The sequence below is a fragment of the Balaenoptera acutorostrata genome, chromosome 3, assembly GCF_949987535.1.
Source record: "Balaenoptera acutorostrata chromosome 3, mBalAcu1.1, whole genome shotgun sequence".
In the NCBI taxonomy this organism is placed as follows: domain Eukaryota; kingdom Metazoa; phylum Chordata; class Mammalia; order Artiodactyla; family Balaenopteridae; genus Balaenoptera; species Balaenoptera acutorostrata.
Window position 1 is genome coordinate 77,891,462 of NC_080066.1, and position 22,839 is coordinate 77,914,300.

At 42.6% G+C, this 22,839-nt stretch overlaps 1 protein-coding gene across 1 annotated transcript; it reads right to left on the minus strand.

Moving 5' to 3' along the window:
• Nucleotides 1–5,214: 5,214 nt before the first annotated feature.
• Nucleotides 5,215–22,277, minus strand: CCNB2 (cyclin B2). The gene is made up of 9 exons (XM_007165954.3): nt 22,061–22,277; nt 19,244–19,372; nt 19,025–19,138; nt 14,151–14,321; nt 13,364–13,522; nt 11,615–11,851; nt 11,176–11,316; nt 6,595–6,705; nt 5,215–5,503 (listed from the first exon to the last, which is right to left on the minus strand). The coding sequence occupies exons 1-9, from the start codon at nt 22,082–22,084 to the stop codon at nt 5,393–5,395; spliced, it is 1,197 nt and encodes a 398-aa protein (XP_007166016.1). The 5' UTR covers nt 22,085–22,277; the 3' UTR covers nt 5,215–5,392.
• Between the last annotated feature and the right edge of the window lie 562 nt (nt 22,278–22,839).

The following is a 22,839-nucleotide window of genomic DNA, read 5'->3' on the forward strand; positions in this document are numbered from 1 at the left end:
GTAGCCCCCGCTCACCGCAACTAGAGAAAGCCCACGCACAGCAATGAAGACCCAACGCAGCCAAAAATAAAATAAATTAAAAAAAAAAAAAAACTCGCCACGTTTTAAGGACCACAGAGTGGGTAAGTGCTAATAAATGGAGGATGCCGCATGCAGGGAGAGCATCTGATTTTTTGTTTTTTTTAAATTTTTGGCTGCATTGGGTCTTCATTGCTGTGCACGGGCTTTCTCTAGTTGCAGCAAGTAGAGGCTGCTCTTGGTTGCGGTGCACAGGCTTCTCATTGCAGTGGCTTCTCTTGTTGTGGAGCACAGGGTCTAGGCACGTGGGCTTCAGTAGTTGTGGCTCACGGGCTTAGTTGCTCCGCAGCATGTGGGATCTTCCCCGACCAGGGCTCGAACCCATGTTCTCTGCATTGGCAGGCGGATTCTTAACCACTGCGCCACCAGGGAAGCCCGAGCACCTGGTTTTCTGAAAACGTTATGCGAAGGGCCATCTCTCCACAGTGCTCAGGAAAATGAGACTCACCCATGGAGAAGGCAAAGCTGGGCTTTCCTTATGAGCTTGCTCCCCCACCAGCAGGGGTGCAGACCACCCACACCCACCTGATCACACATGACCCGTCACCATTATTGCTAAGTCCACCCCATGAAGGCAGAAAGGGGTGAGGAGTGCAGTTTCCTTTTTAAAGGATGTTCCCTCCAAAGCACACACACCATGTCCACTCATAGTCTGCTGGCCAGAACTTAGTCACACGGCCTCAGATGCAAGGGGGGTTGGGAGCCTCTTGCTGGAAACGGTCTCTGCACAGAGCAGCTTGCCCAGGGCTGAGAGCTCCCTCTCAGCCATGGCTCCTTCCAGGCAGAGATGCTCACAAGAACAAGTGAGAGACAACATGGCTGTGCAGCCACAGAACTTACGGTCTCCAGCAGCTCGCTGCGGAGCAGGGCATGTGCACAATCCAAATCCTCTCACTTGTGACTCCCTCTCAACTCCCCCAGACCTGAGTGGAGCTGGGCAGACCTGGGCTGGCCCTGCCTCTGGTACAGGTGGTTTTCTGGGCAGTTTCATTGGCAAGTGGGGGTAGAGTCCTTGTTCAGGAGCAGAGCGTGCATGGTGCATCTTTGGTGGAGAGCCTAACAATTTCACTGAACCCCTCACCTTTGTAGACAAAAGAATAGGAGCCACTCTGCATTGTTGCCCCCTTTCCCTCCTTGTTTTGTCTCCTGAGGCCTGGCTGGTCTTCACAGTTCCTCCTGAATTTTGGAACTCACTTTTACTCCTCCCAGCTCATCTTGATCCCTTTCCTGTCTACTGTACGGGACCTATGCTGCTAACCAGCCTGTTCTAGTCGAAAATCTCCACTTTGCAAATGAGAAGGTGCAGGACGGTTCACTACCTCACCCAAGGTCACACAGCTGTCAACCAGACCAGCCACCATTTGAACCCTGATTGACCCAAAGGCCCATGTTTTTAATCTTGGTCTTCAATTCAACAAATATTAAGGAGTTTGATAGTCTAATTGTCAACCTTTAAACTTCCAATATCTTTCTCTCAAAAAGCAAAAACCTATAAACAAGAAAAACCTCACAAATATGACTCAATAGCTATAAATTGGTAAACTCTTTTGATGGGCAAGAGCTATGTCTAACACTTCAGACAATACTACAAAGCTACAGTAATCAAAACAGCATGGATTGGCACAAAAACAGATATATGGATCAATGGAACAGAATAGAGAGCCCAGAAATAAACCCACACATCTACGGTCAATTAATCTTCGACAAAGGAGGCAAGAATATACAATGGGAAAAAGACAGTCTCTTCAGCAAGTTGTGTTGGGAAAGTTGGACAGCCACATGCAAATCAATGAAGTTATAACACACCCTCTCACCATATATAAAAATAAACTCAAAGTGGCTTAAAGATTTAAACATAAGACATGACACCATAAAACTCCTAGAAGAGAACATAGGCAAAACATTCTCTGACATAAATCGTACCAATGTTTTCTTAGGTCAGTCTCCCAAGGCAATAGAAATAAAAGCAAAAATAAACAAATGGGACCTAATCAAACTTACGAGCTTTTGCACAGCAAAGGAAACCATTAAAAAAAAAAAAAAGACAACCTACAGAATGGGAGAAAATATTTGCAAACAATGTGACCAACAAGGGCTTAATTTCCAAAATATACAAACACCTCATACAACTCAACAAAAAAACAACCCAATCAAAAAATGGGCAGAAGACCTTAATAGACATTCCTCCAAAGAAGATATAAGATGGCCAATAGGCACATGAAAAGATGCTCAACACTGCTAGTTATTAGAGAAATGCAAATCAAAACTACAATGAAGTACCACCTCACACCAGTCAGAATGGCATCATTAAAAACTCTACAAATAACAAATGCTGGAGAGGGTGTGGAGAAAAGGGAACCCTTCTAAACTGTTGGTGGGAATGTAAATTGGTGCAGCCACTATGGAAAACAGTATGGAGGTTCCTTAGAAAACTAGAGTTGCCATATGATCCAGCAATCCCACTCCTGTGCATATATCCAGAGACAACCGTAATTCAAAAAGATACATGCACCCATATGTTCATAGCAGCACTGTGGAAACAACCTAAATGTTCATAGACAGATGAATGGATAAAGAAGATGTAGTACCTATATACAATGGAATACTACTCAGCCATAAAAAAGAACGAAATACTGCCATTTGCAGCAACATGGATGCAACTAGAGATTATCATACTAAGTGAAGTCAGAAAGACAAATACCATATGATATCACTTATATGTGGAATCTAAAATATGACACGGACCTATGTGTGAAACAGAAACAGACTCACGGACATAGAGAACAGACTTGTGGTTGCCAAGGTGGAGGGGGTTGGGGGAGGGATGGAGTGGGAGGTTGGGATTAAGCAGATGTAAGCTATTATATATGGAATGGATAGATAAAAAGGTCCTACTGTATAGCACAAAGAACTATATTCAGTATCTTATGATAAACCATAATGGAAAAGAATACTAAAAAAAAGAATGTATATATGTATAACTGAATCACTTTGCTGTACAGCAGAAATTCACACAACGTTGTAAATCAACCATACTTCAATAAAATTTTAAAAAACAAAAAAGAATTCTGATGTATCTTTGAATGCCCAGAGTCCATCTCTTCCCAAGACCATCAACCTCCTTAAAATAAAAGCCGCTAGGGCTTCCCTGGTGGCGCAGTGCTTGAGAATCTGCCTGCCAATGCAGGGGATACGGGTTCGAGCCCTGGTCTAGGAAGATCCCACATGCCGCGGAGCAACTAGGCCCGTGAGCCACAACTACTGAGCCTGCATGTCTGGAGCCTGTGCTCCGCAACAAGAGAGGCCGCGACAGTGAGAGGCCCGTGCACCGCGATGAAGAGTGGCCCCCGCTCGCCACAACTAGAGAAAGCCCTCACACAGAAACGAAGACCCAACACAGCCAAAAATAAAAATAAATAAATTTTTTAAAAATAAAATAAAATAAAAGCCGCTAGCGTTCAAGCACCTCCAGATACTGTGCTTAACATACTTGAGTACAACACTCTGAGGTAGACGTTCTTATCCCCATTTTACAGACACAGAAACAAGCACAGAGGTCACACAGCTACTAAGTAGACTTAAACCCAAGCAACCCAGCTTTAGAGTTTGTGCTCTTCAAATACTGGGGTTACGTCATCTCATTTTCTAATTTCAGTGTTTTTATGATACTATGATTTCTACTTTCACAGCTTATTTCACATTTATAACACATTAGTTTAGGTGCCTGCTTGTCCGATAAGTATCTTAAAGGTCTTTTTTTTTTTTTTTTTAATGACATCCTGGAAGTATGAATTTCCTGAGTCAGGGTATTTAATATTTAACTAAGCAAAATATGTAATAAAGAAGCTATAAAATGTCTTTGGAATACGCCTGCAAAACCCATCCTTTCTCGATGAGAAGTTGGGGCTCAAGCATCCCTGGGAAATAACTGCTTTTCAGAGCCAGGAAAGCTCCCTCTCATGCTCTCACTTCGTTACCATTCACACTTGTGACTAAGTTGGTCTAAGGCTGCCATGGGAACAAGCTTCACTAACTCAACAAGGGATATTTATAAGACTTTATACCAGGATTTAACATATAAAGACACCCAGTTCCTCTCCATGCTCGAAACTTCAAGCTTTACTAGTCAGGCAGCCCTGGCCTCGCTGGAGCCAGGCTCTCCTCCCGGGATGGGGCAGTCACACGCCACAGCTGAGTCGGAGAGCCGGGCACCTGGGGACCTCAGTCGCGTAGAAGGCAGCTTGTACCACGCTCTAGGTTGGGGAAACATTGCATTAAATGAGCTTACAGCAAAGTTTCTCAGTCTTTATGAATCTTACATGAGTTTGCAGTGTTTCCCAAATGTAACTGACTAATTCCTTTCCCTCGAAAAACCAATTAACTTCTTGTTCAACTAGTAGTTTGGGCAGTCGTTGCTCTAAGAGACTCATTTATTTCATGGGTTTTTTTGTGTTTTTTTTTTTTTTAGGTTAGTGGTTGGAGACTGAGAATGCATTCCCGCTTTGATTACATTTAACATTGTTTTCTAATGCCCACCAAAAAAAATAAAATAAACCATAATGTTGGTGTGATGAACTGGGAGATTGGGATTGACATATGTACACTAATATGTATAAAATGGATAACTAATAAGAACCTGCTATATAAAAACTAAAATTCAAAAATAAAATAAAATAAACCATAATGTAGTTAGAACAACAGGAAAAAGCATTCCAAGTTTCACCTTTAACAGGATGCCACAGACCTGCTTCCTTTTTCCAGCTGTGGCCCCTTAGCACTGCTATTCCTGGTCTCAACCATGCCTTGGAGTGAAACACATTATGAGGGTTACTTCTGGAAGCCATCACCCTTGTGGGCCAGGTGTTCCTGTATAGGAATTAGAAAATAGTTACGCAGGTTCTAGAAAGGGAATGTCGTGGTTATCCTCCCATTTTAAATTTTATATAATGAACCAATCTTTAGGAATGGGTGAGCGTTCACTGAAGCCAAGTTGTGGTTTTCTCCGAGAATGGTAAGGTCTTTCCCCAAGCCATCAGGGCAATAATTTACATATTACAATCATAATAGCTCAAAAAGAAATTAGTCAAACAAGCTTCTATTGATTTCTTCAGTATAGAATACCCAAATACACACACATAGGATACCTTAAGAAAAGAAAATCAATAGCTTTATTTTTCCTCAATATACATTTAGAAGATCAGTCTGAGAAAAGGTTTCATGAAGTAGACCAGAGGACTATATATAAAGTCAGGAGTTCCAAATCAGCAAGACAAAGTGCACAGACGAAGCACTCTTCCCTGAGGGCCTCGGCAGCCTAGGACCGTCCCAGCAGAGGTGAGGCAAGCTCTCGGATGGTTTTTGAGTTCAGCTGGGGAATCGTGCTGATCTTCAGGAGTTTGCTGCTGGCATACTTATTCTTGATGGCCTGCAGAAGTCATCTGTGATTAAGCACGCATCAGGAGCACCACCGCCCCGCCACCCCGCAAACTTACACCTTATTCCTAGTCTAATTTACAAGTATCAAAGGGCCAGACCCACAGTCTTCAAAGGGTACGATGATGCCAAATCACTGAAGCCAGCAAGTGCTCTAGGGCATGATGTGTCGTGCTTGACAATCTCCTGCCATGCCTAGTGATGGATAAAACCCAGCTGGTAGCACAGGTGATAGTTTCAAGGTCCAAAGAGCAGGCTTTCTCTCATGAGCTCCCAGAGGGGTGGGAGGGGGGAGCTGTGTTTATCATACCTAAGTGCCTTCAGGACACAACAGATTTGCCAGCACTGGCAGCAGTAACTGGCCATAAAAGTGAGTGGCAACTAGTGCTTAGATCCCAGATGATACTCTCAGGACTGAAAACACGACGCTTCCACGGTGTGCTAGATCACGCTGAAACTACAAGTAAGGAAGCAAATCAGGCCGTGAGGACACTTGGTACAAATGCCTTGCTCTCTGTCAGACCCGTGGTGAGCTCTGATATTTGGCATCACACAAGCACAGGATAGCACCCCCTCTCCTCTGGTTTCTCCTCTCAGGTAGGCCACACAGAGAAGACTCCAAGCTCCCAGGATGCTTCCTGAATGGACTGCCTCACCATGCTGGCTGTTCAGGTGCTTCTCAGTCATTGTCCTAAAAGATGCTGGACAAAGGCCCTGAGTGATGTCACCCGAGTACCCAAGCCTTCCACAGGGCCACTTAAGTTGGACCCCTGCATGCCGGCCAGCCTTCCCCGCTTGCCGTGCGCCCTACCCAGGATGCCGGGTCAAGCATGGATAATACATTGAACAGCTGCTTGGGCCTGGACATAGGGAGCCTGTCTACCTTATTTTAAAGAAAGTCAGTTCTTGGGGTTCATGAGTACGCTCCATCCCTTGCTGTACTAGAAAAATGTAAAGAGTTTGTGCTAAAACAGACTCTCACACATGCCAAAATATTTACATGAAAATGCAAACACACATACATCCTCTCATACCCCAAACCCATAATCCAGTGCTTTGAACAGCTTAGGAAAGAGTACTTACAATGAATTTCATTAACTTTTCATTTACTTTCACTACATTTTTGGCCATGTGCTGCATGACTTCCAATACTTCATTCTCTGTGTATCCAGTGTAATACTGCTGCTTTAAGTTCTGGAACACAACGCAAAGAGAAGAAGCAAGATAAAGCCTCCACTTCTTTAGGAGAGCACATCTTAACACATGCTGACATTACTTACGTAAAAGCTATAAAAAATATTCTTACCTGCTGGAAAGTCAGTCTCAGCCCCAACCACTACCATGGTACCAGCAAAGCAGCCAGTAAATGCAGGACGACTGTGGCTCTGAGCAGGACTAAATTAAGACGTTACATAGCTCTCAGCTAAATCAAATGGCGAAGGTCCCAGATAATTATGTTTTAAAGAAGGTTGCACATGTAAGTAGGGTACTTCAAGTGACAAAGCTTTCATGCTTGCCTCTGTCACCACACTGAAAAGGGAAGGAAAGTGGGACAGAGTATAAACAAACCCAACAAAGGGTTTACAGAGATCTGGGTCTAGCACATCTCAGTCCCCTCGTTAAAGCCCTGTCTGGCAGCGGCTGGTAGGGAGCTCGAGAGCACAGATATCTGTATTGTCGGTCAGGGAAAGGGGTTCAGGATTAAGAAATAAACTGGCTCCTAAGCAGCAATCTAAGCTACCAAACCCAGAAGAACGAAGACCTCCCAGCAGCACTCTCCTGTCGGGCCCTGTGTAGTTAAGCACTAGAGAACACAGAGCACTCAGAGAAGCATCTACACCCAGCCTCGTGGCCCAGCCTCCCAGAGACCAAAATTCAAGCAAAAGGACAGCTGATGATTGATAACATGACTTACTTTGTATGAAGATATGTAACCTGACTTTATTTCAGATTTGTGATAAAATTCTAAAAGCTAAAACACACCCCTCTCATATGCATAATATAATTGGGAAAATAAACCACGATATAACCTTAATCCTAAAATAGTTTAAAGGAAGAAAGAACTAAGCAGGAGTGAATCCTGACGTAATGCACAACTACTGGTATTTTGAAATCAATTGCCAGGAAACAGGGAGGCCTATAGTTAATGGGTTTAGAGCCAAGGAAGCACCTCTTAGAGTAATTTGGCTAAAATAAGCCATTGGTACCAAGAGCATGTGCCATAGATGTTACCAGTGGTCTTTTTCCCTTCAATTTTTATATCAAAAATGTTCAAATCTATAGAAAATTTGAAAGAATAAGATAATGAACATCTGTATATTCTTTGTGCAGATTCATCAATTCTTAATATTTTGCCACTTTTTCTCTCCTCCTCTTTCTCTTTCTCTCTCTCACTCATGGTGTCTGCAATTCGCTTTCAAATGGTTCAGCAAAAGTTGTGTGTGATTTTTGAAGCCATCAAACGGCTGGACCATTTGAAAGTGAGTTGCAGACACCATGACACATCACTTCTAAATGTTTCAGAAGCGTCTCCTAAAAAGTATTTTCCTCCCTAGCTACAATACCTTTATCACATAAGAAACATCAACAGTTCCATAATATCATCTAATATATAGTCAATATTCAAATTTCTCCAATTGTTACAAAAATATCTTTTATAGATTTTTCTTTTTATATCCAGGGTCCAATCAAGGTACAGACAGTACATTTGGTTGTTGTTGTCTTTAGTCTTTAAAACTCCCATTTTCTTGGCTTTAAATGACATTGATTTTTTTTGAAGGATCCAGGTCAGTTACTTTGAGAACGTCCCATTCTGGATTTGTCTGTGTTTCATGATGACTGGATTCATGTCCAACATTTTGGACATGAATTCTATTTAGGCGATAATGCATACTTCCTATTACACCAGAAGGTAGGTAAAGTCAGGTAGTCTCACCACTGGTGATACCAAGCCCAATCACTGGGTTAAGGTAGTAACTGCCAGACCTCTCCATCACAAAGGTACAGTTTTTCTTCAGAAATACTACACATCTGTGGGGTGATATTTTGAGAACAATGTGAATCATGTTTGCCCAAATTATTTTACTTAATGCTATAAGCATCAATTGACGATCCTTGCTTGAATCAATTATTACACTAGGGGTTTAAAAATGGTGGATTTCTATCTCTACCACTGTTTCTACTTTAATTAGCTGGCATTCTACTGATTTTTTTTGAAGTCCCTCCCTCCCTACCTTCCTTCCTTCCTTTTTTATCATTATGGGTTCATGCATTTTTTAATGCATTATAATCTGCTACTGTCACAATCCTTTTTTTTTTTTTTTTTTTTTTTAGGGAGCATTTTCTTTTTTTTTCAAATTTTATTTATTTATTTATTTTATTTATGGCTGTGTTGGGTCTTCGTTTCTGTGCGAGGGCTTTCTCTAGTTGTGGCAAGTGGGGGCCACTCTTCATCGCGGTGCGCGGGCCTCTCACTACCGTGGCCTCTCTTGTTGCGGAGCACAGGCTCCAGACGCGCAGGCTCAGTAAATGTGGCTCACGGGCCCAGTTGCTCTGCGGCATGTGGGATCTTCCCAGACCAGGGCTCGAACCCGTGTCCCCTGCATTGGCAGGCAGATTCTCAACCACTGCGCCACCAGGGAAGCCCTGTCACAATTCTTTTTAATGCTCAACTTTAGTCAGAAGGAGCCCTTTCAAGCCAGCTTCTATGTCCTTTTATCAGATTTTTTTTTTTTTTTTTTTTTTAGAAATTCACGTTCTTTTATTTATTTATTTATTTATTTATTTATGACTGTGTTGAGTCTTCGTTTCTGTGCGAGGGCTTTCTCTAGTTGCGGCAAATGGGGACCACTCTTCATCGCGGTGCGCGGGCCTCTCACCATCGCGGCCTCTCTTGTTGCGGAGCACAGGCTCCAGACGCGCAGGCTCAGTAATTGTGGCTCACGGGCCCAGTTGCTCCGTGGCATGTGGGATCTTCCCAGACCAGGGCTCGAACCCGTGTCCCCTGCATTGGCAGGCAGATTCTCAACCACTGCGCCACCAGGGAAGCCCTTCTATGTCCTTTTGATGTGACCCCACTGATCTTTGAGAATTTGCTTGCTACCTGTTACAAACTGATCTACGCTCACCTTGTACTTCCCCTGCCACGGCCCTGAAATCAGCTATTTCTTGAAGGAGCCCTAGTTCCGAGTATGTCATGGCATTGAGTATGCAAGATGTGAGCACTAGGTATCTTCACTGCTACTGGGTTGTCATTGTTTCTGGGCCTTTCATTATGAATTTATTGATATTTCTAAAACAGATTTAATATTATAGGGTCTTCCTTTGTTTTTGTTAGCAATATTTTATCTTCTTACAGTGAAAATTTTAGTCCTTAATAACACGAATCTTTGCTTTATCCTACAATAAAAATAGTTCCAGAATTATAATAACAGACTACTATTAACCTCCTAGAAACAGATTAGTAAACCTCCTAAGTAAGTATGTTACCTTTTTTGGTCCTTTGTTTTGTTTAATTTCACATCCCACTAAAAATGCACAGTCGGAGTGCTGTGTTCAAAAGTTATGGGAATTAATTCTTCCCTCTGTTCTGTTACCACTTTGAATATATAGTGACATTGTTTTTGCTTAATTTCAGTTTCGGGTTTGCATAGAACATTCATATTGTTCAAAAGTCAAAAAAGTTACATTACACTGTATACAAGTTAATAAAAAATTACAACCAGAAGTTCTGCTCCTATCCTCAACCTTCTACCCTGATACCCACCCAGAGATATCCATCTTCATTAATTTCTGGTCTATTCTTCTTGTATTTTTTGAAAAATTAGCAAATACATAAGCACAGATACATATCTTCTCTCTCTTACTCCCATTCTTTCTTACATAAAATGTAAACTCTACATACTGTGTAGAGGAAAAGGTCCACCACGATGCCCTGGCATTCTTACACATATCCACCACATAGGCCAGGCCGACAAAGGCTTGAACCACATTGATCTGTCTTGGCAAAATGCTTTGTGATCCTCCTGGAACATGATGGGGTGGCAGGCGAGGGGGCCGCCTCCAACATCTCCCACTCACTTCCCTATCTCTTCTGGGTAGGAGGCTGTAATGAGACCACTTCTTATCACCTCCTGGGCTCTGCTGGGGTGTTTGCTCTGCTGCTTGCGGGCTACAGATACAGACTCTAAAACTGCTTAGTGGCAGTCCAGAATGGGCCCATCCACGGAAGCGATCCTCTGACTCGCATTGCAGCCAGTGGCCCCTTTTGTTTCACTGTTATCCTTTTTGGCGTGTGAAACAAGAACCCAGGCAGGAGCTGACATCCTTGGCTAATTGTATGAACCTAAAAGTGGCTCATTTCATCTTTACCGGGTAAACCAGGTCAGGCCTTGGCCCTGTTTTGTCTTACGTGCTTGACAACTTGCTTGTTTCACTTAAAAAAATATCCCAGAAATCTTAGCCTATCAGTTCTTAGTGGCCTTCCTCATTCTTTACGACTCTGTAATATGTTTGCATACCATGGTGTTGTCACCAAGCAGCTCTTTTAAGCCTGTGGCCTTTTAGCAACTGCTTCAAGGATAGTGTGTGACAAATGCTAACGCCTTTCGTGTCTAGAGGCCCTAAAATACAGCTAATTAATTTTTTCTTAAATTCAATACTTACCCATTTTCCATGGCCTAGAACCTTCTGGGACAGGCAGGAAGCGGCTGCTGCCACCTTAGAAGGGTGATAATGCACCATGTCGTAGTCAATGAGAGTCAGTTCCATCAAGTATTTGGCTAAAGTGTGCTGTTCAACATCGACCTATGAAAGAACAGATGGTAAGAAGCATGGCTGTTAGGACTCTCTTGCAAAATTCTGGGTGAAGATCTAGGAACTCAAATCCACTTAACTCACTTGTCCTTCCCAGGCACTGCTCTATTCCACAGTATGTTACAAACACAGAACATGAAGTCTTTTAAGAACTGATAAGTTAAGTGTTGGGACTTATCTAAAAGATGCATCCTATAAAGTCATAAGTTTTCCTTTAATTGGGTCAGTGTTTCTGGGATGAGACAACAAACAGCAAAATAAAGTCTCCTACGGAATTGGAGGCACTTACCTCTCCGGCTTTTGATGCCCGCCTTAAGAAATGTAGTGGTAAAGGTCGACCCAACTCAAATTTCAGTTCTTTCAAAATTAGAGTTTCCATTTCTCGAATTTGAGAACTGGTGTAAGCATTGTCTGTGATGTAAACGAAGTCTTCAATATTTGGAGAAAACATCTCCTCATACTTGGAAGCCAAGAGCAGAGCTGTAATCCCAACCAGTTGAAGCTTCTTACGAGAGACTGGCTGAACCTAATTGAAGAAGAGTGTGTCAAAAGTCTTAACTAACGAGAGGATGGGGGCTCTGGGTGGAAGAAAGTAAGAGGAAACCAAGTCCTGAAGCAGTGCACGTTGTCTCTGCTCACACCCCTCTTAAGGGCACAGGAACCTGAGTGTTGATCACAGGCACCACCACGGCTCACAGGAGCTGTCTATCATGGAGTGCTTGCTATGTGCCAGGCACAGTGCTAAGATTCAAACAATCATCTCATCGAATCCTCACAAAAAACCTAGGAAGTCCATATTTTTTACCCCACTTAGAAATAGATGGACTAAGAAGAGATGCAGACATCAGCCCAAGATCAGTCAACTGCTGACTGACAACCAAGCTCCCAGGCACTGCTCCACCCCCATCATCCTGGCTTGAGTGTCTCGGGAAGCCCCAATATGGCACTCAGCATGGTCTGAATCAGGATGAGGCCAAGGAAAAAAGCAGGAATTTAATGGATGACTAGGGCTGAGGAAGTGCCTTAAGTGTCTCCTTAATCCTCACCAAAAGTACACTCATTATTCAGCCTAAAGAACCTTCCAAAGATGCTTCAGGGTCAGAGAAAATCTCAGCCTGGAGGATAAGTGTTTCCCTTAACTTTCTTTTCTTTTTAAACTAGGAATTTGTGTTTTTTGCTTCAACTCTCAATATTGAAAATCTACCAAAAATATGACAGTGCTTTCCTATCCAGTGAGGATTGTATAATAAAAACCAATGACTCTATGATGACTTAGCATTTTGCAGTATCTCAGGGTCAGTCTTATCAACACAATTATTACTGTATGGTTTGGGCTTGACCTACACCTATATTATAAATGTTGACTTTAAATAAATAAAGCCTTATCTGAAGGGCTACCCATTTGGTAGACAACGCACCAGTGGTTAATGTCTGGCATTTCTTCTAACTGGTCAGTGTTCTTACATTACCAGTTGAGAAATATTTTGATGATCACTACGCTTCTCGGCTTCATTTCTTACCTCCCTCTTTACTTTAGACCTCACACTGAGCACACTCCCCACGCATACCTCCAACACCTTGTAAAAAGGTGGCCTCCTGCCTCTTCTACACTGATTCAATGCCACAGCCGGCTGGAAACTGTTAAGTCCTCTAGCCAAACTCCTCATTTTTCAGATGAGGAAGCTTAACACCAAAGAGTACTGAACTATGGAAACTGTGCAAGTGGGCCTGGAGAACCAGCCCCCAAAGGCACCACAGGCTTCAGATGGACTTTCAGACCGCCTGCTGGTTTATCTCCTCCGATGAATGACTGCGGCAAGGCAGCGTCTCCCCTGAGCACTTTGCAGCAGGCTGACCTAACAGAAATGCCCAGCATTGGTCAGCATCACCAGAGGTTTGACACACTTGGACTACTTCCTTTTCTAGCACTTGAAGTTCTTGGGCATCTCATAAATTGGCTTTTGGTTTTTTCTTCAGAGGCACCACACCTTGGCAGTGCATAAATGCAAAGTTCGCTGAGCTGCACGAAGTCCCTTACCTGTAAAAATCGGTCCATGATGGCGACGCACATGTACAGAGTTTCCTGCAGCAGCCTAAACTTGGAGTGGACTTGCACCAGCCAATCCACCAGGATGGCACGCATGCGTCCGTTTATATCTCTTCCATCTAAAAAATGTGGATTTATGGATTGCAGAACCTGTTGGCGGAATTAAAAGTTTAAAAAGCTGACCTCGATAAACAACAAGGTCCTACTGTATAGCACAAGGAACTATATTCAATATCCTGTGATAAACCATAATGTAAAAGAATATCAAAAAGAATACATATATCTATAACTGAGTCACTTTGCTATACAGCAGTAATTAACACAACATTGTAATTCAACTATACTTCAATGAAAAATAAATTTTAGGGACTTCCCTGGAGGCGCAGTGGCTAAGAATCCACCTCCCAATGCATGGGACACAGGTTTGAGCCCTGGTCTGGGAAGATCCCACATGCCATGGAGCAACTAAGCCCGTGTGCCACAACTACTGAGCCCGCATGAGACAACTACTGAAGCCTGCACACCTAGAGCCCATGCTCTGCAACAAGAGAAGCCACCACAATGAGAAGCCCGTGTACCGCAATGAAGAGTAGCCCCCACTTGCTGCAACTAGAGAAAGCCCGTGCACAGCAGGCCCAGTGCAGCCAAAAATAAATTAATTAATTAAATAAAATAAATTTTAAAAAATAAGTTAAAAAAAAGAGCTGACCTCATTTCCTTCCCAGTTATGTGGTAAATTCCACACGGCTGTACAACCAAAACACAAAGGCCCACTCACCTCAAGCTGCCTTAGATACTGGTAGATATCCTTAACATAGTCACTGCAGAGCTGAGGGTTCTCCCAGTCTTCAGTATCAATATCCTCAATTTTGCAGAGCAAGGCATCAGAGAAAGCTTGGCAGAGGTTCTCTTCCTTCATGGAGATATCCGCAGGTGTGGGAGAGGGACCCTACATCCACAAATGAAAGTGCATGTATCACTACCTTAGGAGTAGCCTTGATCACAAATACAAGCAGGGCCAACTGGTTTAAAAGTATCATATGCATTTTTATAAATGATAAAGCCGAAACAGATACATTTCAGAGTAAGAGGTGAATAATTCAAGATGTAGGGGATGAAGTTTTCCGATGTATACTCCTCTGTTTAAAAACACTCTAGGGGGTGGGAGGGAGGGAGACGCAAGAGGGAGGAGATATGGGGATATATGTATATGTATAACTGATTCACTTTGTTATACAACAGAAACTAACACACCATCGTACAGCAACTGTACTCCAATAAAGATGTTAAAAAAAAAAAAAAAACCACTCTAGGGGGCTTCCCTGGTGGCACAGTGGTTAAGACTCCACGCTCCCAGTGCTGGGAGCCCGGGTTTGCTTCTCTCCAGCCTCCTGGCCACGTCTGCCTCACCACAAGCAGTCTCCCTCTTCCCAGAAGCCTCTTGTCCCTGTATCCACATGGATAATTCCCTCACCTTCTTCAAGTTTTGCTTAAGTGTTATCTTCTCAATTAGGTTTATCCTATTTAAAATTACCATCTGCCTTCTATTCCCCCCACACATATGTTTCATCTCTTTTACTGTGTTTTTCCCCAAAGAATCGATAACCTCCTAATACACTATAGTTTATTTATATATAATGTGTATTATTTTCTGTCTACCTCTACCAGAATGTAAGCTTTACAACCTTACATTTATTCAAACTGATTTTGTCCGCTAAGGTATCTCAAATACCTATGTCATCCCTGACACAGTATTTATTGAGTGAAAGAAAGGTAGACACCTGGGTTCAGAGATTCCTAGAGCTGATAGTTCACTTTAGCAGTAGCCTCTTGTGCAAGTGTAATGTTTTCTTCTCATGAACCAATTTATTCTAAATTGAGAAATTGGCAATGAAAAAGCAGGAAAGCACATTCCAGCCTATGAATAAAACAGAAGGAGGAAGCAAAGACTGAGCAAGTATACACCCAGTATTTTATCTTCTTATGCTGACTGGGTGATTATTTATAAAAATCACACAAATTAAAATTTTATGAAGTTAAAATATTATTTAGTAATGAAACAAAAACAATTACTTTTTTAAAGAGGTACTTCTCAAAGTACAGCCTAGGACTGCAAGGCTATAAGAATATGTATTAAAGTAATAAAATACAGAAGGAAAGAGAAGGCAGTATAATAAACAATTTTAATTTACATTAAAGCTCAATGATTATAGTTTCCAGTCTTAGAGAAGAAGAAAACAGTAACAAATATATATATCAATATATATATATATTGATAGCAATTCAAAACATGCCCTTCCCTCTTAAACCAAAGGTCTTAAACTGAGGAAGGGCTAGGTGAGCAAGAGGTATACAGGTATACCTCATCTATTCAAGAATTTAAGAACCGTTAGAAGGAATAAGAAGAGCTACTTGGAGTACCAGGGAGAAACCTAGTAAGGTTACCAGAGACGGTAGAACCTCAAGGAAAATAAGTAGGCAAAGGTACACAAGCACAAAGTCCCAGGGGAAGCCAAGAAATAAAGGCAAGTCTCAGAACTGCATGTTGATTTGGGACGGCAGAAGGTAGTGCGTGAGGTGACAGAAATAGGCTGGGAAGGTGAGCAAGAAATTAGCTAAGGAGTTTAGATTTTATTTGAATGTAAGTGAATCCACTGAAGGAACTGAGCAAGAGTGATTAGAATCAGATGTGCGTTTTAATAAGCACATGTAGCTTCAGTTTAAGGTTACCTTTTTTAAGGTAACTTCCCCAGGGAGGGCAATCAGTACCAGGAAGCCTAAGAAGGCAGAGGTTATCTTCACGTGCTTCAGACTGCCTTAGCAGCTTGAAATGTTTACCTGTGTCTACTCAGAAGTGTATCTGAGTTTAGCCATATGCAAGGCCACCAGGATGAGACAAGGATAATTGCTCTGGGCCTTAATTTAGAATTTCTTGAAAGCATTCCTTTTGGACTCCAGCATAATCTAATTATTCTAAAATCCTTTCTAAGATCCCGCTTCCCTGTACAGATTTTATAGCCTAAGCCCTGTGGGCCAACTGTGCAATCCTGTCCAGAGTCTGCTGCATGCAAAGGTAAAAAAAAATGCATCAGCTAGTTACCCATCACAAAAGTGGTTCTAGAACAAAAACCTTCAAATTAGATTAATGAATGAGTCCTGTGGGTTGTCAGAGACAACTGAAAAGTAGTGATAGAAACAATAAAGCTGTGAGATTTTGCTGAACTTGAGAAGCTGCTTTTTGGTAAAGGACGGGTAGACTGAGTAAAGGCTACTGAAGTTCTCCTAGCACCAACATTTAATAAGTCGGGTCTGTTAAGAGAACGGATTAATATGAATATGCAAATATATAGGTATTTACACAAGTTTTGGTAAACACGGAATTCCTTTATTTACTAAATTTATAAGTTCATGATTTATAGCAATGACTGTGTACACATGTGTACAAAAGCATACTCAGCTGTGGAAAGGCAAAATCAGTTACCATGATTAGCTTTAGGGAATGCAGTGGAGTGGAATTTTGGGGGTAGGGAGAATAGTTAAAATGAACTGACCCTTTATTCTATGTACTCTACTATTTCTGTATTGTCTTGCTTATTTATGCATATGTTTCTTGTGTAATCAAAAATAAAAGGCACTCTTTTTTTTAAATATGAATAATTGTGCTCATTTTCTTTTATATATAGTTTTTGTTTTAGGGAAAGTTAGGCCATAAAAGATTCTTATAGCTGAATAATGACTATCACCAAATTTAGTGTTTCAATCAAATCTGTAAATCTAAAACCTCATCAGAATTTCTAGCTGCCACTCCCCAGTACATCTCCTAAGCTTGCATCTACCTCTGCTACAGGGTGTTATAGTGCATGCTTTCACTCTGACATTCTCGACTTGACTGGGAGCTTCCTGGGGACAGAGTCAGTGGTTCACTCACCTTGTTTCCCCAGTACCCACCAAACTAGTAAAAAGCCTTCTTCCTTCCTTCAAACTACTCAGTTTGCCAAAGCCTCAGGAGTCAGCATAAAACAGTTTTCTCCAAAAATTGCATGATAATAAGCTTCTGCAAATACCTGTGAATGGCTGGAGCCTTCTCCTTCAGATACTGCTGGCCCATTTCCAAATGCATTTCCCAATGGCTGTCTCTCTGTTACCTCAACAAATCTAAAGCCAAATGAGACGCCTTCCCCAAAGCTACCTCAATCTCCTGAATTTCCTATATTTTATTAATTTATTCCATAAATGGTTCCTTAAATACTCAAGTGCTTAAGGGTCTCACTCCTCCACTCCAAGCAACATAGCCAAAGCATTCCTTCTGAATACAGGATCATGTCCCTGAAAGGAGTTCTGGTACATCCCAACACATCTGAGGTTGTTTCTTAGCACCCGTATAGATACTGGTATGTGGATGTCCACTTAGGGGAGATACGGGCTCGTTCAAGACACCCATCAGCCCTTGCTTAGAAAACTGCAGTACCTCCTAATTAACGTCCCTTCCATGGCCACCCTACACTGCTTTCATCAGGTTTCTCCTCCTCAAAACATTCCACAGGTTCCTCACTGCCTAATGGGATAAAATCCAAATTCCAAGGCCTTCAAATCCAGCTGCAACCTTCTTCCCAACTTTTTTTCCTGTTTCCTCACACAAACCATCTGACCCAATTTAGACGTGCTGACTCTGCCCCAAAGGACATAATTTATAGGCCTATTCCCTCTTTGGTGCCTTGATTCCTATTGCTGCTTTGTTCCCCCAAAAGGTGCCCCTTCCTATCAGCTTCTTCCTATCCTTAAAAATCCCACTTACTCCAGGAAGTTTCCCCAGACCACTCCATCCCTCAAGATTCTCTCCCTCCTTTAGATGCACTTTGCATTCAGTCATCCATTGCCCATGGGCACCTAGCAGCATGCCCTCAGATTATATATTTAATTTTCAGGTACAGATGCCCCTTCTGGATAAGTCTCCTCAAGGCAAGATGTCTCTTTATCAGCCTTAACACAATTGGATGTGTATAGTAAATACTCACCTATTTCTCAAATATATTCAATGTTTTTTTTTTTTAATTTCAAACATACAATAATATATAAATATTTTGAGCTAGAAAGAGTGAAGTGGTCATTGTTGTATTCTCAGCACCTACAACAGTGCTTGCTTCATTGTAATTATATCAATGTGTGTAATCTATGAATGAGAGGATGCATGAAGTAGAACATGGTGAAGATGAACAGGCCAGTGGGTCCATTAGCATTCTAACTTCAGTTGAGCTAACCAGTCATGGAGACTACAATCTATCAACACAGAATTTTGGCATTACTTTGTTCTTCCATGAGTGAAGGTCTCAGAATTGTAAGCTTCCACCATCTTCATGGACAAGTTCATTCTTACAGCGAGTTATTTTAATAAAACCTACCAAATTTTCCTCTGAGATCACTAAATTTATTTGGCTATTAAGGTATTTAACTTTGTTATTCAAGGTCATAATATTATATTAAGGTACCATCACTGAATAGATGTGTATGTTCATTTTCTACACTGTTGTTTTAATAGTAGAGCTCTAGCTATCACTGTTCTTCAAAAGTTGCACTGACGGTAAAGGTACCCTTATATCCTAGCCCCGAACAGCCTACTTCATTAAGTATGTTTGTAAATTCAGAACTTCCTACCTTTGGAGCCAACACTTCCATCTGCACTGGTTTCACAGAAGCAGTAGGTTTCAGCTGCTTGTTGACATTTGTTGTTTTGGTGGGTGGAACAGGTACTTTAGTGTTCTGAGCTTTCTAAAAGGGAAAAGAAATGTGAATAGGGCAAGATGTCCAGTGTTGCCCCTCAGTGCTCTACAGAATCAGCCTAGGGTGTGCAGGTACAGTTCTCACAGCTGTTACCTTAGTTACTTGTGCGGCTCTGATTGTAACTCGATTTCCAATTTCTTCTAAAACTGCCCTCCTGATAGTCACATGGCTTTTAGGTTTAGAATTAACTCCTGTGTCAATATTCTCCAAATCGGTGGACACCTAAAAAAAAAAAAAAGGAAAAAAATTACTGAAGAGTTGAGATCATTTACAATACTTTGCTAGTGTCAGAATTGATTCAGGAAAGGTGAAAATGCTGAGATCTATCTGCGAGAGGGAAAAGGTACATTTCAGGAAGTCTAAAAATGCTATTTGTGATTTATAACATCACTCTAAATTAGGCAAATCACTCATCCACCTTATCTATTTTTAAAAAGTCCACTAAGAGCTTCACAGATAAGTGATCATTTCTCATATGGTACACACCATCATTTGTCAGAGATCCCTGGATATTAATGGCATCTATTTAAAAAACTTCCTTGACAGAGATGAGTAACAAGTGCAATTAAGACACAATATTAAAAATCTGTTTTGGGCTTCCCGGGTGGCGCAATGGTTAAGAACCCGCCTGCCAATGCAGGGGACACGGGTCCGAGCCCTGGTCCGGGAAGATCCCACATGCCGCGGAGCAACTAAGCCCATGTGCCACAACTACTGAGCCTGCGCTCTAGAGCCCACGAGCCACAACTACTAAGCCCGGGTACCACAACTACTGAAGCCCACATGCCTAGGGCCCGTGCTCCGCAACAAGAGAAGCCACCGCAATGAGAAGCCTGCGCACTGCAATGAAGAGTAGCCCCCGCTCGCCACAACTAGAGAAATGCCACGCATAGCAACGAAGACCCAACGCAGCCAAAAATAAATAAATAAACTAAATAAAAATTTTTTTTAAAAAAAGAAAAAGAAAGTGTGGTTTCTTCTTTAAAAAAAAAAAAAGCTGTTTAAAAACCAGATGTTTAAAACCTAAACTAGCTTTGATTCTTATGCCATGCTAGAAATAAGAAGTACTCAGGTAGACAAGATCTTTAGAGATACAGCTTTTTAGCCATGAGGGTACCATAGCATGTACTTTCTATTTTATTAGGGATATTTAGAAAGAAAATAGTTTTCGTGGTTAAAATAGTTTTATCTCAAATTGAAAGTTTGAATTGTATGAAATAAAAGTTGTTAGTTGACCTTAACCTGCTTTAGACAGAACGTCCTTAGAAACAAAACTTGTTGGGCTTCCCTGGTGGCGCAGTGGTTGAGAATCTGCCTGCTAATGCAGGGGACACGGGTTCGAGCCCTGGTCTGGGAGGATCCCACGTGCCGCGGAGCAGCTGGGCCCGTGAGCCACAATTGCTGAGCCTGCGCGTCTGGAGCCTGTGCCCCGCGACGGGAGGGGCCGCGATAGAGAGAGGCCCGCGCACCGCGATGAAGAGCGGTCCCCGCACCGCGATGAAGAGTGGCCCCCGCTTGCCGCAACTGGAGAAAGCCCTCGCACGAACCGAAGACCCAACACAGCCAAAAATAAATAAATAAATAAATAAAATCAAGTAAAACTTTAAAAAAAAAAAAAAAAAAAACTTGTTAGTAAAAACAATTCACACAAAAAAGTTTATTTTATTATATGTGATAAACATTTCATGAGAAAAAAACAGCATGTACTATCCCTGAGAATTGGAGGTCTTAATCTTAAAAAATTTCCCAACAGGGGGTTTGAATGGACCTACCAGGATAGACAGAGGGGCAGGGAAAAACTCAAGCCTTACCTGAATAGACATAATTTGACTATGAAAGCACCTGATGGGATAGATTAGACAAAAATTACTTATCAATTTGACTCAGATTCATAAAAGGGTTACAATTAAATACCGAGTGTATTCAACGTATTATTATTAGGATTCTCAAAAGTCACACTGTTCAATTTTTCCAGCAGTTCCTGAGATTTTTAAAAAGTGTTTGAAAGTTCAATTCTTATGGGTTGAAGCCTGGTAATCTAAATTAAGCCATCTGGAAGGGGAAATCCCCAGCTTTTAACAAACCTACAGCCAGGAGAATGGAGCTCAGGTGTGTCAGTGCCCTCCATTTTTCAGCAAAGAAAAAAGTAGATCCAGGTACAATTCAAACCCACAGGAAAAAAACCCAAAATACCATTAACACTTTGTTTTTTGCAAAGACGAAATAAATGAATTTGGACCCTTCTCTCAGTCTGCCATATGGCTCCAAATTATATGCAAAATCTCTATTGCACTTGAGTAAAGAAATTACTTTTTTAAAGGGACAAACCCATACATTAGTGAACTTAGCCTTGTAACACTTCGTGTGCAGAAATAAATAGGAAACTAATAAAAGTGAAATGTGAAAACATCTGAAAAACAGCCACGGCTGTTGCTTGATCAAACATTAGAACACTTTACAGCCTGCGGAACTTCTTCAGTCCTTCTCCCTATCCTCACCACGAATCCCTTAGCTGGCAAGGAGTTTGAGAAGAGAGGAAGAAAACCCCTAGAAGCTGTAACTCTCTAACAACAAAGCGCCCTCGGGGGACCGCTCGCCGCGACCTAGGCCCAGTGCTCTGGGGGCTCACTTGACAACTGCCACCCCCGAGGCGTTTTCCCACACTTCCCCCACCCCAGCGCAGGGACGGCCAAGCCAGGAGCCGGGACCCGGAGAGTGGAAGAGAGGCGGGGAGATGCCCACCGGAGAGGAGAGGACAGGCCGCAGGGCCCGGGCCGCCCGCAAGAAGGGGAAAGCGGCGCAGGTTGGGACGAAGAAGCTCAGAGCGGAGGAGAGAGAGAAGCGAGAGGCGGCTGAGGGCGCTGCGCGGCCGGGGCCCAGGCCTGCGCTGGAGGTCGCCGGCCCACTTACCGTCGGGCGTCGGAGCAGCGCCATGAGGGACGGGACAGACAAGAGTGTCAGCCCGGCCCAGGGAGGGACGCGGACTGGAAACCGAGAGCACTAGCTTCCCCGGCGCCGATAAGACTGCGTTCAGAGCCCGCACCGCTGGAGATCTTCGTGAAGTCGCCTAGTTCCAGGATTCAAATACCGCGCAGCTCGCGCCCCCATTGGGCGGCCCTACGTACGGCGCGCTCTTTCCATTGGCTAAGTAGGAGACATTCCCGTAGGCTGATTGGCTGAATTTTCCAGACCCGTTTGGTTGTCATAACAACCGGTTTTTTTCCTGCCTACTGTCTTTTAAAAAATCTCTGCCCTAAAATAATCAAAAACGAAATGCCTCGTTGGGAAAGCAGACGTCGGACGCCGTGTCTGAATTTTGACGAGGATGTCAACGGATGTCTACGGATTACTGATGTCTACGTTTGTACTGGGTGGGCGGAAGTTGGTACTAAGGAACACCCTGGAAATGCCGTTTCTGACCTTTATTTCTCTTCCGGAAATTTCGCGTTGGAGTTTAGGTAGGGTTTGCCTGCCTGGGTCGGGGAACAGGCGCCTCTGGTTGGTTTAGGGCTGTACTGTGTTAAGTTGTTTGAGACTCAAACGTGTGCTTAAGGAATGGAAATTGTGGCGTTTACTCAAAAGCTAAGATTCCTAGGAGAGGGGGGAAAAAATGATAAATGCGATTTGTGTGACTCGTGATTCATGTAAGCTCTCCATTGTGTTGCCGGCACCTAGCACATTGTTTCGTG

Excerpts from the sequence above, each read along its gene's own strand:
- CCNB2 (XM_007165954.3), bottom strand. The coding sequence starts at position 22,084 with ATGGCGCTGCTCCGACGCCCGACG. Across the intron at positions 14,322-19,024 it reads TGGAAGTGTTGGCTCCAAAG|GGTCCCTCTCCCACACCTGC; the intron begins GTAGGAAGTTCT and ends TTGTGGATGTAG. Across the intron at positions 11,852-13,363 it reads TCATGGACCGATTTTTACAG|GTTCAGCCAGTCTCTCGTAA; the intron begins GTAAGGGACTTC and ends TTCTTCAATTAG.